The following is a 12839-nucleotide window of genomic DNA, read 5'->3' as shown; positions in this document are numbered from 1 at the left end:
ATTTGTTTCTCACATTATATATAAATCCTAAAATTAAAATTCCTTACAAACCTCATTGTCCTGCTCCAATGAACTCCAAAGATGGCCGCCAGTGAATGACTCCTCCTGGTATCTCTGTCCTTGTGTAGGCCCTCCCATCCTGAATTTTGGCTGTCCTTTGACTGACATTGGATGGGAAGAAGTGACTGTGCCAATTCTGGTGTTAAGCCTTAAGAAAGCCTGACACCTAGCGTCTCTGTGCTCTTGGAAGCTAGCCAACATGTAAGAAGTCTGGCTGCCCCGCTGGGGAGGAAAGGCCCTGGAGGGTAAGACACTGCATGGTGGACGAAGGCCTCAGCTCTGGGAGTGACACAGCCCTCTCGAATGTTCCTGCCCAAGGGCCTCGAGAGTACTTCAGCCCCAGCTGCTGACTGACCGCAACTACAAGAGAGTTTCCAAGCAAAGTCAAGAGAAGAACCACACGACTGAGACCAGTCAACACACAGAATCATGAGAGATAAGGATAACATTTATTGAGCTACTAAGTTTGAGTGGTTTGTTCTACACCAATAACTGAAACAAACCACTCAAAAAATATTCCCAGAACCCGAATTGGTTGTCCACTGCCGAGGATGGGAGGAATAATGTCTGTTTATCCTCACACTATTAACACTGTCCTGGACTTACTTTGCATTTAACAGTCATATCATCAGATTGAATGTGTAGCTAACTACACATCTCCAGCATTTGTCGCAGGATGGCTGTTTGGCTACTTCTCTTCAATGTCTTCCTGAAAGGTATTAGAGACACAAATAAAAGATTTTATATCTTCTTCCTTGATAATTTTCATCTCGCCTGTTGTGACTCATCATTCCAGCTCGATGAGATGTTTGGAAAAACATTTTGCACCGTTATCTAAGATAATAATGATCTCTTGTGCCCTCTGCAATCTGAGAAACATACCATATATATCTTATTCAAACCACTGTGATAAAATTGTTGAATGGGACCAGGCAGATTTCGAGTCCTTCAGCCGGGCCCCGAAGGCTTCCATGAGGAATAGGTTTGTTCTACTGATTGGGTGACTCTTAGGAAACGATCGTTCCAGGTCCAAGTGTGTGCGGCCTGTTGTTCCCTGAGCTGCTTTTCTTTTGTTCTTCACAACAATATCGCAGAGCATTCGCCTTCCCTGAACTTCGTCGGTATAACTTTCCAGTAAGGTGGTTCCAATTTAGTCTGACATGATTGGCTCTTAATCAACTCACGTAGGCTCCTCACAAACAGGACTTTATTTTCTACACAGTCAGAGACAATTTGTGGTAGAATTTGAACAGCACCGGTTTGGCGTTAAACACACCTGGGTTGAAAGCCTGGCTATTTTTAATTGAGAACTCAGCCAAGTTGTTCAGCTTCTCTGAGCCTCCATTTCAGCTGTAAAATGAGGATAATGATACTTTCTTTAGGAGTTTGATGTGCCGATCAAAATGAGAGACGGTACGGAAAACTTTTAGCGCCTTGCTCCTCGTGTGATACGTCAATACGTGTTGGGTTTCATTATTGTTCCTGTCTTATTACGGTAACAATGAGTTGTTACTCAATCAGTAGTTTCTAAAATTGACCTCTTTTCTTTGCACTTCTCTGAAGATTTGAATAATATATGCCTATCCCTAGTCTTATAGTGCTGTGTTGAAGAATATAGCAAAAATAAAAATAGTGTTTCCTTCTATCTGCCATCTGTTAACATTAACCATCTGCCCGAAGCTATGGGCCTATCCCTTTTTTCCTTCCTGCTCAAAACACTGATTAAAGTGTGTCCCCCACCTCTGCGCCCAACTCACACCTTTTGTGTTCCTGGCATGTTTCATGGGGCTCAATTCATTTGGGGCTCCAACCTCCATCAGACACCCATTCAGGCTACTCTTGCTCCTGCCGTATTTTGCATAGGTCTCTCATCCTATCATAGGTCTGTCAACCCAGGAGTAGGTTAGGCCAGTACTAGAAGTTACTTAGCTCTGCCAGGATGGGGTAGAAAGCCAGTCAACCCTAAGAAGTCATGAGATCTGGGGTTAGGGAGCAGGGTTTGGAGAAGCAAGGGGAATTGGGGCACCAGAAAGGGAAATGAAGTAGAATTACATTAGCAAGGATATGGGTATCAAGTCATAGAACCAGGCACAGAGCTGACACAGTGAGGTCCTAGAAAGTACTAAATCCAGGTTTCCTCCCATACCACCCCCCACTACCCCTAAGGCTGGTGGTGTTGGATCCTAGGTCTGAGCTGAATTGTAAGTAGAAATAGGTGGACCCCAGTGATGCAGAGAGCCCAGTGAGGTACAAAGATGTCCTCTCAGAGGGTTTCCAAGATTCCTGACACTTGCTTATCCCATCCAGTTCTGGCAGTTGGTTTTGAGTTAAATCCTGGAGAGCCTTTCTTAACCGATTTCTGAGACTTTTGAAACATGGCCTTATTGTAAGTCTAGGTAGAAACCTATCAGATGTCTTTCTTTCAGCAAGATGACAATATTTGACTACAGCTGAGTGGGATCCAGGTCACTGCTGACTCTGAGTACTCAAAATGTCAATTTTATGTTAGAACAGATCTGATAAGAGTGGAGAGAGGCAGTGATGGGTTACACTTCACAGGGCAGTCATTTTTAATCCACTTTAACAACCTAAGGGAATGGTACTGGTTATAATCCTTCAGATGTCTATAACATCAAGGTGCCCTTAAATGTCACTCAAAAGCCATCTCAGACTTTTACCATTTTTTAACCTTTTAAAACAAAACAAAACAAAACAAAACAAAACAAAACAATACCCCCTCCCATTTTCTTTTAAGAGTTGGAGAAATAAACGTCACCACAAGCCCACCTCCTAGAGATAACATCTCTTAACATTTTGGAGTGTATTTGAGCTAGTTTCTTTCTGCCCTTCTCTCCTTCCTCTATCCTTCCTTCTTGTCCTCCTCCTCCTCTTTCTCTCCTTAGACCTCAAGGACAGAGAGTTGAATTATTTATACCTCTCAGTCATGGCACATTATCAACATTTGCATGTCCTTGGCTTTGCTTCTATTTTATTTTATTATTTTCCCCCTTTATCCTGAATATTTGTTCCCAGTCCTCACTGCTGCCACTGGTAGCCATTCTAAGATGCTCTATTCTTATATTTGCATGCATCATTAAAGAATATATTGTATTTGTGTATTTTTAATTTACATAAAAGGTACTTGCTCTAGGTCTTGTTCTGTTTCTTTTTAATTTTAACTCAACACTACATTTATGATCTATTTAGAGTGCAAAATGTCCATCTGGCTCATTGCTGCTGACTGCTGCATGGTGGTTGATAACAGATATCCACCATATTTCATTTATCTATTTCCTGAGTCATGGACTTCTATATTATTTCTGACATCCTGCTATCAAAAACAACACAGTGGGGTGCCGGGGTGGCTCAGTGGGTTAAAGCCTCTGCCTTTGGCTCAGGTCATGATCCTGGGGTCCTGGGATCGAGCCCCGCATTGGGCTCTATGCTCAGCGGGGAGCCTGCTTCCTCCTCTCTCTCTCTCTGCCTGCCTCTCTGCCTACTTGTGATCTCTGTCTGTCAAATAAATAAATAAAATCTTTAGAAACAAAAAACAAAAAACAACAACACAGTAAACATGCCCATGTATATATCTCTATGGATCTGATTACCAGAGGTATATGGATAGGAGTGAGACTGCGGAGTCATAAGCATACAAATATCTACTACAACTAAATGCTTCTAGGTTGTGGTCATGTCAAGTGTGCCTGGCTGGCTCAGTCAGTAGAACATGCAGCTCTTGCTCTTGGGGTCATGAGTTCAATCCTCATGTTGGGTGTAGAGCTTGCCTAAAAAAAAAAAAATACTCATCTAAATGGCCATAACATTTTTTTTATTTGAGTAATGACTTGCTTACCATAAAATTCTCTCTCTTAATGTGTGTAATTCAGTGGTTTTTAGATTATTCACAGACTTGTGCATCTAATTCCAGAACATTTTCAGCACCTCCAAAAGAAATCCGGTTACTATTAGCAGTCACTCTCCCTTTCCTCTTCCTGTGGACCATGTTCATCTGTTTTGTTTCTTAAATTCCACATATGAGTGAAATCCTATGATATTTGTCTTTCTCTGACTTATTTTGTTAATTTTATCTATTGTTTTTCTATTTCTTATTTCATTAATTTTTACTCTAGTCCTTATTACTTCATCCCTTTTGCTCACTCTATTTTGTTTTGTTTTGGTTTGGTTTGGTTTTTTTATTCCAATATAGTTAACACTGCTGTGAGGTTAGCTTGACCTTCTTTTTCAGTATCTTAAGTTAGAAGATTAGGTTGTTGATTGACGATCCTTCTCTTTTAATGTACATATTTATAGCTATAAATCTTCCTCTGAGCAATGCTCTCACTGCATCCCATAAACTTCCATATGTCATGTTTTCATTTTCATTCATCTCAGAATATCTTCTAATTTCCTTTGTGATTTCTTCTATGACCCATTGATTATGTAATAGTGTGCTGTTTAATTTATACATATTTGTAAATTTCCCAAATTTCCTAGTTATTGATTTTTAATTTCATTTCAGTTGTGGTCAGAAAACATATTTTGTATGATTTCAATCCCTTTAAATTTATTGGCCTACCTGTAGTCCGTCCTGGAGAATGGTTCATGTGCACTTGAGAAGAATATGGTTTCTGCTGTCTTATGGGTTGAGTGTTCTATAGACACTGTTAGGTCTATTTGGTTTATGATGTTGTTCAAGATTTTTATTTCCTCTGCCTAATTGTTCTTTCCATCATTGAAAGTGAGGTACTGGTATATTTATAACTGTTGAATTGTCTGTTTTTCTCTTTAATTCTGTACATTTTTGCCTCGTGTATTTTGGAGCTCTATTTTTAAGTACATGTATGTTTATATTTCTTATGTTTTCTTGATAGATGGACTCTTTTTTCATTTTTAAATGCTTTCTTTGTCTCTGGTAACACTCTTTCATTAAAACCCATTTTTCTGATTCTAGTATAGACACTTCTCTTTTGATTACCATTCATATGGTAAGTATTTCAAGTAGTGCAGATCTGCTAGTGGCAAATTCTCTGTTTTTGTTTATCTGGGTAAGTCTTAACTTTTCCTTTATTTTAAAGGATAGTTTTGCTGGACATAGAATTCTTTCTTGACCATCTTTTACTTTTATTACTTTGAGTTTACTATATTCCACTGACTTATGTCCTCTATAGTTTTTTTTTATCATTTTTTAAATTTATTTTCAGCATAACAGTATTCATTGTTTTTGTACCACACCCAGCACTCCATGCAATCCGTGCCCTCTCTAATACCCACCACCTGGTTCCCCCAACCTCTTCAAACCCTTCAGATTGTTTTTCAGAGTCCATAGTCTCTCATTGTTCACCTCCCCTTCCAATTCCCCCCAACTCCCTTCTCCTAACTCCCCATGTCCTCTATAGTTTTTAAAGAGTTCTTGTATTATTATTATTTACACACAGTGAATTGCACAGATTTTTTAAGTGTAAGGTTTTGCTAAGTTTTGATGTATGTATTCATCTATATCCTGTCTAACCCAATCAAAACTATAAAACTTCCATATTTACAGGAAATTTCCTCTAGCCCTTTTATAACAAATACTATTGTCCACCTCTACAGCATCTACTACTCTGATTTCTTTTTCCTGTCCTTGAACTCTATAAAAATAGAATCATATATTATGTACTTTTTATGTCTGATTTTTTTACTCTGTATATTTTAAAGATTTATCCAAGTTGTGGCATCTATAATAACATGTTATTTTTTATTGTTGACTAATGTTTCATTGGAAGAATATACCACAAATTATATATACATTTTCCTGTTGATGGCAACTTGAATTTTTTCCAGATTAGGGCTATAATGAATAAAAAAGTTAGTAAAGTTCTTTTATTTATTTTTTTTCTTGAGCGAGTGAGCAAGAGAAAGAGAGAGAGAGCATGAGTGAAGGGAGGGGCAGAGGAAGAGAGAAGCAGACTCTCTGCTGAGCAGGGAGCCCGATGTGGGACTCGATCCCAAGACCCTGAGATCATGACCTGAGCCAAAGGCAGACGCTTAATCGACTGAGCCCCCAGGCACCTCTGAACATTCTTGTATAAGGTTTTTTGGTGGACATATTTTCTGTTTAACTTGGGTAAATACTTGAGAGTGAAATGCACGGTTATGGGACATATGTATGTGTAACTTTATAAAAAACATTTTCACAAAGTATACCACTTTACACTTCCACTGAAAATATACGAATTCAGATACTGTTATTTGACTTTGTCCAGTCTATTCTGGAATTAGCCATTCTAGTGCCTGTAACATGATGTATTATTGTGATTTTAATTTGAACTTCACTGATATTCTTATTGTCCATTCATATACATTCCTTAATAAAGTGTCTACTTAAGTCCTTAGCTCATTTAAAAATTTGATCTGTTTGTCTTTTTTATTGAGTTGAAGGAGTAGTTCAGATGTTCTGGGTACAAGTCCTTTGTTAGCTAATAGGTATTACAAATATTTTTTCCCAGTCTGTGGTGCACACATTCATTTATTTTCCATCTTCCTTCCTTCCTTTCTTTCTTCCTCCCTCTCTCCCTCTCTTCCTTCCTTCTTCCCTCTCTTTCTCTCTTTCTTTGTTTTTTTAAGATTTTATTTATTTGTTTGACAGAGAGCATGAAAGAGCACAGGCAGGGGGAGCGGCAGAGGGAGACAGGCTTGGTGGATCAGTCTATCTATCTACCTACCTATTTATTATCTACCTATCTATCTATCAACTTATTTTTTATATATATATTTATTTATTTGACAGAGAGAGAGAGAGAGATCACAAGTAGGCAGAGAGGCAGGCAGAGAGAGAGGGGGAAGCAGGCTCCCTGCTGAGCAGAGAGCCCGATGCAGGGCTTGATCCCAGGACCCTGAGATCATGACCTGAGCTGAAGGCAGAGGCTTAACCCGAGCCACCCAGGCACCCCTTTACGTATTTTTATAGAGACCTAGAGAGTCAACCCAGTAATTAACCCAGGACTAATACTGCTTCTCTCCATTTGCTGTGATTAGTAAATATGTTATCTCAGAGAACTTAAATTCCCAGTTTGAGAACTGATCAACATCTTTGTGAGTGATTTTTGGTGAGTTAAGTAGTTCTGTTTAAGGTGGCTCCATTGTTAAGTCTCTGCCTTTGGCTTGGGTCACGATCCCAGGGTCCTGGGATCAAGCCCCGCATCTGGGTCCCTGCTCGGTGGGAAGCCTGCTTCTCCCTCTTCCACTTCCCCCTGCTTTTGTTCCTTCTCTGGCTGTGTCTCTCTTTGTCAAATAAATAAACAAAATCTTTTTAAAAAACTTTATGAAGAAGTCTGGAAAATTACCCGAGATTGAACTACCATGACCTTTGGAAGGTTCTATCCTTGAATCTAATCCTTTTACAAAAATGTTCATCAACAACTTGTTCCACGCCCTTTATCAATGGCTTTCAAATTATGTTCTGAAGATCCCCTACACACATACACACCTACAGTTTCTTTTCAGAAACCCCTCAGCACTGGGCTGCGTGGGGGCAGACGGCAGTAGCATGATGATACACAGGCAGAGTGAAACTTCTCTTTCCTTCCCCACCCTTCTTCTATTTATAGCATCTTTGGTTTACTAGTGGTTACTATACAAATTTTATTTGACTAGGTTCTGTGGCTTAATAAAACTTGTAAACCCTTCTCTTTAACTGGAAGTTGTATATCTTTTTCCATGATGGTATTTTTGAGTACTGATGTGTCTTTATGTAAGACTGTGTGTGTGTGTGTGTGTGTGTGTGTGTGTGTGTGTGTGTGTGTGTAAACAATTTAATTTATATCTTAAGGATCAGATTTTAATTGTTAAATTTCTACTTCATTTAGCCTGTTCAACAGCTGAGTATTGACTCTGGTTCCTACTGGTTAGAAAAGTCCTACAACATCTGACATACTTTGAGATCTCAAAGGGTTGGGGAATCATGGAGAAATTGTTTTTGGCATAAAAGTAAATGATTCTTTTAAGTTTTGTGATCAACAAGGAAGGGGGGGTGTTTTTAAAATTCCACCTCCTAAAGGATCTATTTAAAATATAGGTTATTTGGCTCTACTTGACTTCTGATACGGATCATTCAAACACAAAGACATTCTCTGGCATAAGAATCCACCACAGGCAAACCCACTTGTAAACTGGGGGAGAGGGAGAATTTGAATGTGAACACGTAGAACAAGAGGACTTTTTTCTTTTTTTCCCCATTTAAAAAAGTCTTCCTGGGGCTGATTTCCTAATGTGCATTTTCCTTTCATGATCCCGGTCATTAATCACCAGTTAGTGTCTAATGATCACCTGCATGGATCCTAGATTCCACAATCCAACCTGAAAACTCAAAATTTAGGTTGCCTTTTTCTCTAATAATTATAATCCACCGACCCCCAGGGGTTGTTCCTCACGTGTTTGGCATTTCTGTTTTTGCAGAATGTGAATCAGGGCACAGGACTTAGCGTCTTCTCTTATTCCTCCCCTCGCCTTTTCTCAAATCCAGAATCTCTCAACCTCTGCACAAATTGCCATTTTGGGCTGAAGAATTCTTTATTGTGGGCTGTGGGGGTGGGGGGGCTGTCCTGTCCTTTGTAGGATGTTTAGCAGCATCCTGACCTCTACCCACTACCCACCAGCAACTCTCCCGCCCTAACTGTGACAATCAAAAATCTCTCCAGACATTGCCACATATCCCCTTGCAGGGGTGGCGGAAGGGACTGAGAAGGGGGTAAAGCTGCCCATTATTGAGAACCGCTGCTCTCAAATCTGTAAGAATCCCAAGCCTGAGAATCCTTCCAGAATTCATCTGGCCACCACTAGACATGGTCCTCAAAGAAACCTTAGACACATGTAATCTAACCAAGTCAATATTCTCGACCCCCACTACACATTTGAATCACTTCAATATTTACAAATGATTAACTGGGACATTAGTATTTTTTAAAAGCTCCCCAGGAGATCTCAATTTATAGACAGGGTAAACATGTACCCTTAATAGTCACAGCACTCATAAAAACTTAGAAAAAAAAGCCACCAATTTTATTTCAAATGGGAAATATCCAGGTAGTTTCAGAGCAAGAAAAAAAATTCCATGTTGGTAGATTATAGAACATAGGCCACTGGAGACATTTCACATTTGCTTTTTGTTCTGTTATCATCACAACGCAACTGGGAACTGGACACCTCTGGGAATGCTGGGCTTTTTAACAGTTTGACTGAAGGTGTATCGTTTGATGTAGAGCAATTTCTCTGGTGCTTGTAACTCACCGACACTTGTCACCAAAGTGACATCAGTTAGGGAACTTCACAGGGAAGAGCCTGACCAAGGGGAAAGTCCCCATACGTAATCTTTGTGATTGGTGGGGAAGGAGGAGCGAGAGTTAGAAGGAGCAAGGGTGGGCTAGGAGGGGAGGCCTTCAGATAATGTTTTTCAACACATGAAAAATAGGACCAAATTGCCATGTCTTTCCTTGGTTAGTGTTTCAGTAACAGCAGGAATAAAACCCACGATGAAGGTCTTTATATTTTAGGGTCCCAGGAACATTATATCCAGAAGGTGGACACATTCTGGCCGCTGCCAGCGTCTTGTCTTCTGGCCAGCCAAGGAGGGCTGGCCGAGATTCTTGACTAGTTATTGATCTTCTGAAAGGTGTAGGATGCATTAGATGAGGTTTGACTTTCCATGTGACCTTAGGCAACTCACTCAACTTCCCTGAGACTTTGTTTCCTTGTCTGAATAAATGGGCAGCACAGCATTTACCTTGGACAGTCATTATGAGGATTAAATGAGATAATAAACGGGAAAGTGTTTTTGTGAATGGTAAAGCCCAATAAGGTAACACTATCTTTCTGGGGTCCTTCTCTCCTGAAGATTCCACTAGACCAGGATCCCATGGCTTCCAGTTTTGGCTTCTAGGACACGGGTAGAATAATGGATGAGTGCAGCCGTTGACTTAACTTGTCAAATGTCTGTCCTCAAGTGGACAATTAGGAAAATGCATTTGAGTTAAAAATATAGGGTGATGTAATTTTCATGACTGAGGTTACGGCTGTATTTTAGGTTATTATATACTAAAGACAAGAAAATTAATTGGCGCCCTCTAAAATGCAAAGAGCAAGAGATTAATCTGATAAATGGTTTCCATTAAAAAATTCCATTTGGTTTCCCAAATTTATCTTGTCTCCTGAGGTTTCTGAATGCCACAGTGTCCTTCCCCTGTGCTTTCTAGCTGTATTCTACTGTTTCCCATATTCCTAGGTTTGAGGAGTATCTGTATTTACACAAATATAGTGGCAGAATGTAACTGTACAGTTGACCTACTGGATCCCTAATTCATGGATATATTAACTGAAATCACTGTTTTGTCTTTCAATTCAGTTTTGGTTGATACTCAAAACATAATCTTTGCGGAAAAACAAAGCTTCCATAATGCTATTACATACGGGTAGTGCAGCTGAGATCATCCAAATAAGTCCACGGTCAAGGTTCTAAGTTATCGGTGCTCGCCTAGTAATAAGGATTCCCATCAAAGGATGAAACAAACGTAGCAGGAGATAAGGCTATTTCAGGGGACAGTCAGTGCTATTTTGGGGGAAACCGGTGAAGAAGAGGTCAGCATTTGCCAACTTTGACTTGAATGCGTTTACAATTATGCACCTCACATGGCTAGCAGAGAAAATTGGGTGGATTCCATCCTACTCTTATGAAAACACAGACACCTGGATGCCATCTTTTCTGATAAGAATACTAGTGCAGCCCATTGTAAACCCAGCCTGAGCACACGACTACATTATCACACTAAGTTCATATTTATCTGGTTTGTCCTCAGATGGTTCTGTCTCGAAGTCTGGGTCAGGATCCGGGTGGTGGATTTCAATGACAAGAACATAGATGAGGCCTCCAATCACAGCACCAACCAAAGGGCCCACTACCGGAATCCACCAGAAGTTATTTCCAGCTCTGAAAACAAACAAGAAGTTAGTGATACACCACTTGGATCTTCCTCCTGGATCCTAGTATTACTAGCTAGTATTACTAGCTATTCCCTAACAAGCCAGTGTTTCCCATGCTCATGGTTCCCTTTTAACTCAGCAAGACCTAAGCATAAGGACATTCACTGTAGCTTGAAAAATCATCCTAGATTTTTCATATACCTCATTTCAGACAATCTAGTCCAATGTGCTATTAGTACCTGTGAGAGAATAGGTCCCCTTTATTTTCCTTTCAGGAAACAGAGTCCCTGAACCTACTGTCAAAACTGAAGTCATCTAGGGAAAATGCTGGTCGATTATTCAGGAACTGCTTTGCCCTCATCCTGAAATGATGAGTCCTGGGGATTATGAATGGAAGGATGTAGAGAGGTTCCTGGATAGTTGGCCTAGGAGGGCAATCACAGAGTAAATAAACAGGAAATGTTTGCCAATGAATGGATTTTAAAAAATGAAAGGTGGATATATGAATTACCTACTAAATATAATTTAATTTCATGCTTTTTTTTGAGGTCACAGCTTTTTTTTTTTTTTTTAAGATTTTACTAATTTATTTGACAGAGAGAGATCACAAGTAGGCAGAGAGAGGCAGGCAGAGAGAGAGAGAGGAGGAAGCAGGCTCCCTGCTGAGCAGAGAGCCCGATGTGGGGCTTGATCCCAGGATCCTGAGACCGTGACCTGAGCCAAAGGCAGAGGCTTTAACCCATTGAGCCACCCAGGCACCCCAAGGTCACAGCTTAAAGTTACTCTCTGATAAGGCTTTCCTGCCATGATTCTCTTTTCTGCCATGATTCCAGAAGTCCTCAATCACAGTACATTGTACTGAAAGTAGAGTTCCGGAAGAAAGCAGGTGCCTCTGTAAATTGTCACCATCTTCTTCAGAGGCAGGAAATTCATTTAAATAACTCCATAGGAAGGAACACAATGTTCAGAAGCAAGCAAAATTATTCAATAATACTATAAAGTTATTTAAGGGTGTATATATTTCAGATAAAACTTGCGTAAAGCAGGGGAATGATAATCACCACCACTGAGAATAATGCGGAGGAGGCAGGGGAAATAGCAGGAGCTGTTTGAGGACTTCACAGTTGGGGAAAGGCTTGCGGCTGTTCTTTTTATCATTATGCTTAGTCACCACATATATGTTCCAGGTGGCCTTTTGTTTGTATCACATTTGGATTAGAAAGAATAATAAAGGAACTAAGCCCCGTGCTTGACCTTCATCCTGCCCTCTGTCTGGCGATCCCTTTCGCCTGGATCGTCCCCAGAAATCTTAGCTCACGAGTTCAGGCGCAGGGGAAGAGCCCTGAGGTTGAGCACAACAGCCACCAGAGGTCGCTCTTACTGCGCAGCTGAGATGACGCTACACTTCGAGGCTCTCTCAGTGTCCCCATATTCAGGAGGGGTGAGCCCCCAAATCCAGGAGGACTTTCCTGGGAGAGGCGCGTGGGCTTTACAGAGCTAGGGACCTTCTCTTGGGCAAACACATGAAGCACGTATAAGCCACCTTATTTGTCTCTCATTTCTTTTCTTTCATCGTGACTTAACCACTGAATCTCACTGTCCTCGAACAGATCCAGGTCCCACGTATCTGCCAGGGCACATGTCCTCCTTTCACTGGCCGGACTCTTCCTTCTGTTGGGGCTGAATGTGTTGTGCCAGGGTCACAGGTCAGAAATGGAGGCCTTCAAACGTGGGTTCCTGCCTGGCCCAGTCTTAGGGGTCCTCCGTGTCATTCACACGCCATGATTTGGGGGATGTCAGGACAATGTCTTTGTTACTTGCTTAAG

At 40.6% G+C, this 12839-nt stretch overlaps 1 protein-coding gene across 1 annotated transcript in view; it reads right to left on the bottom strand.

Moving 5' to 3' along the window:
- Window positions 1–9170: 9170 nt before the first annotated feature.
- The window catches only part of LOC111153310 (aquaporin 9), a 38272-nt gene continuing 34603 nt past the window's right edge, over window positions 9171–12839 (bottom strand). Inside the window, exon 6 of the mRNA XM_022512255.1 lies at window positions 9171–11020. Coding sequence (XP_022367963.1) covers window positions 10846–11020 — 175 coding nt within the window. The 3' untranslated portion in view covers window positions 9171–10845. The remainder of the gene's footprint in view (window positions 11021–12839) is intronic.

The sequence above is a fragment of the Enhydra lutris genome, unplaced genomic scaffold, assembly GCF_002288905.1.
Source record: "Enhydra lutris kenyoni isolate GAN:26980312 unplaced genomic scaffold, ASM228890v2 scaffoldscaffold31, whole genome shotgun sequence".
Taxonomy (NCBI): Eukaryota; Metazoa; Chordata; class Mammalia; order Carnivora; family Mustelidae; genus Enhydra; species Enhydra lutris.
Note: the sequence above shows the minus strand (reverse complement) of the source record. Positions and strands in the feature narration are given on the sequence as shown.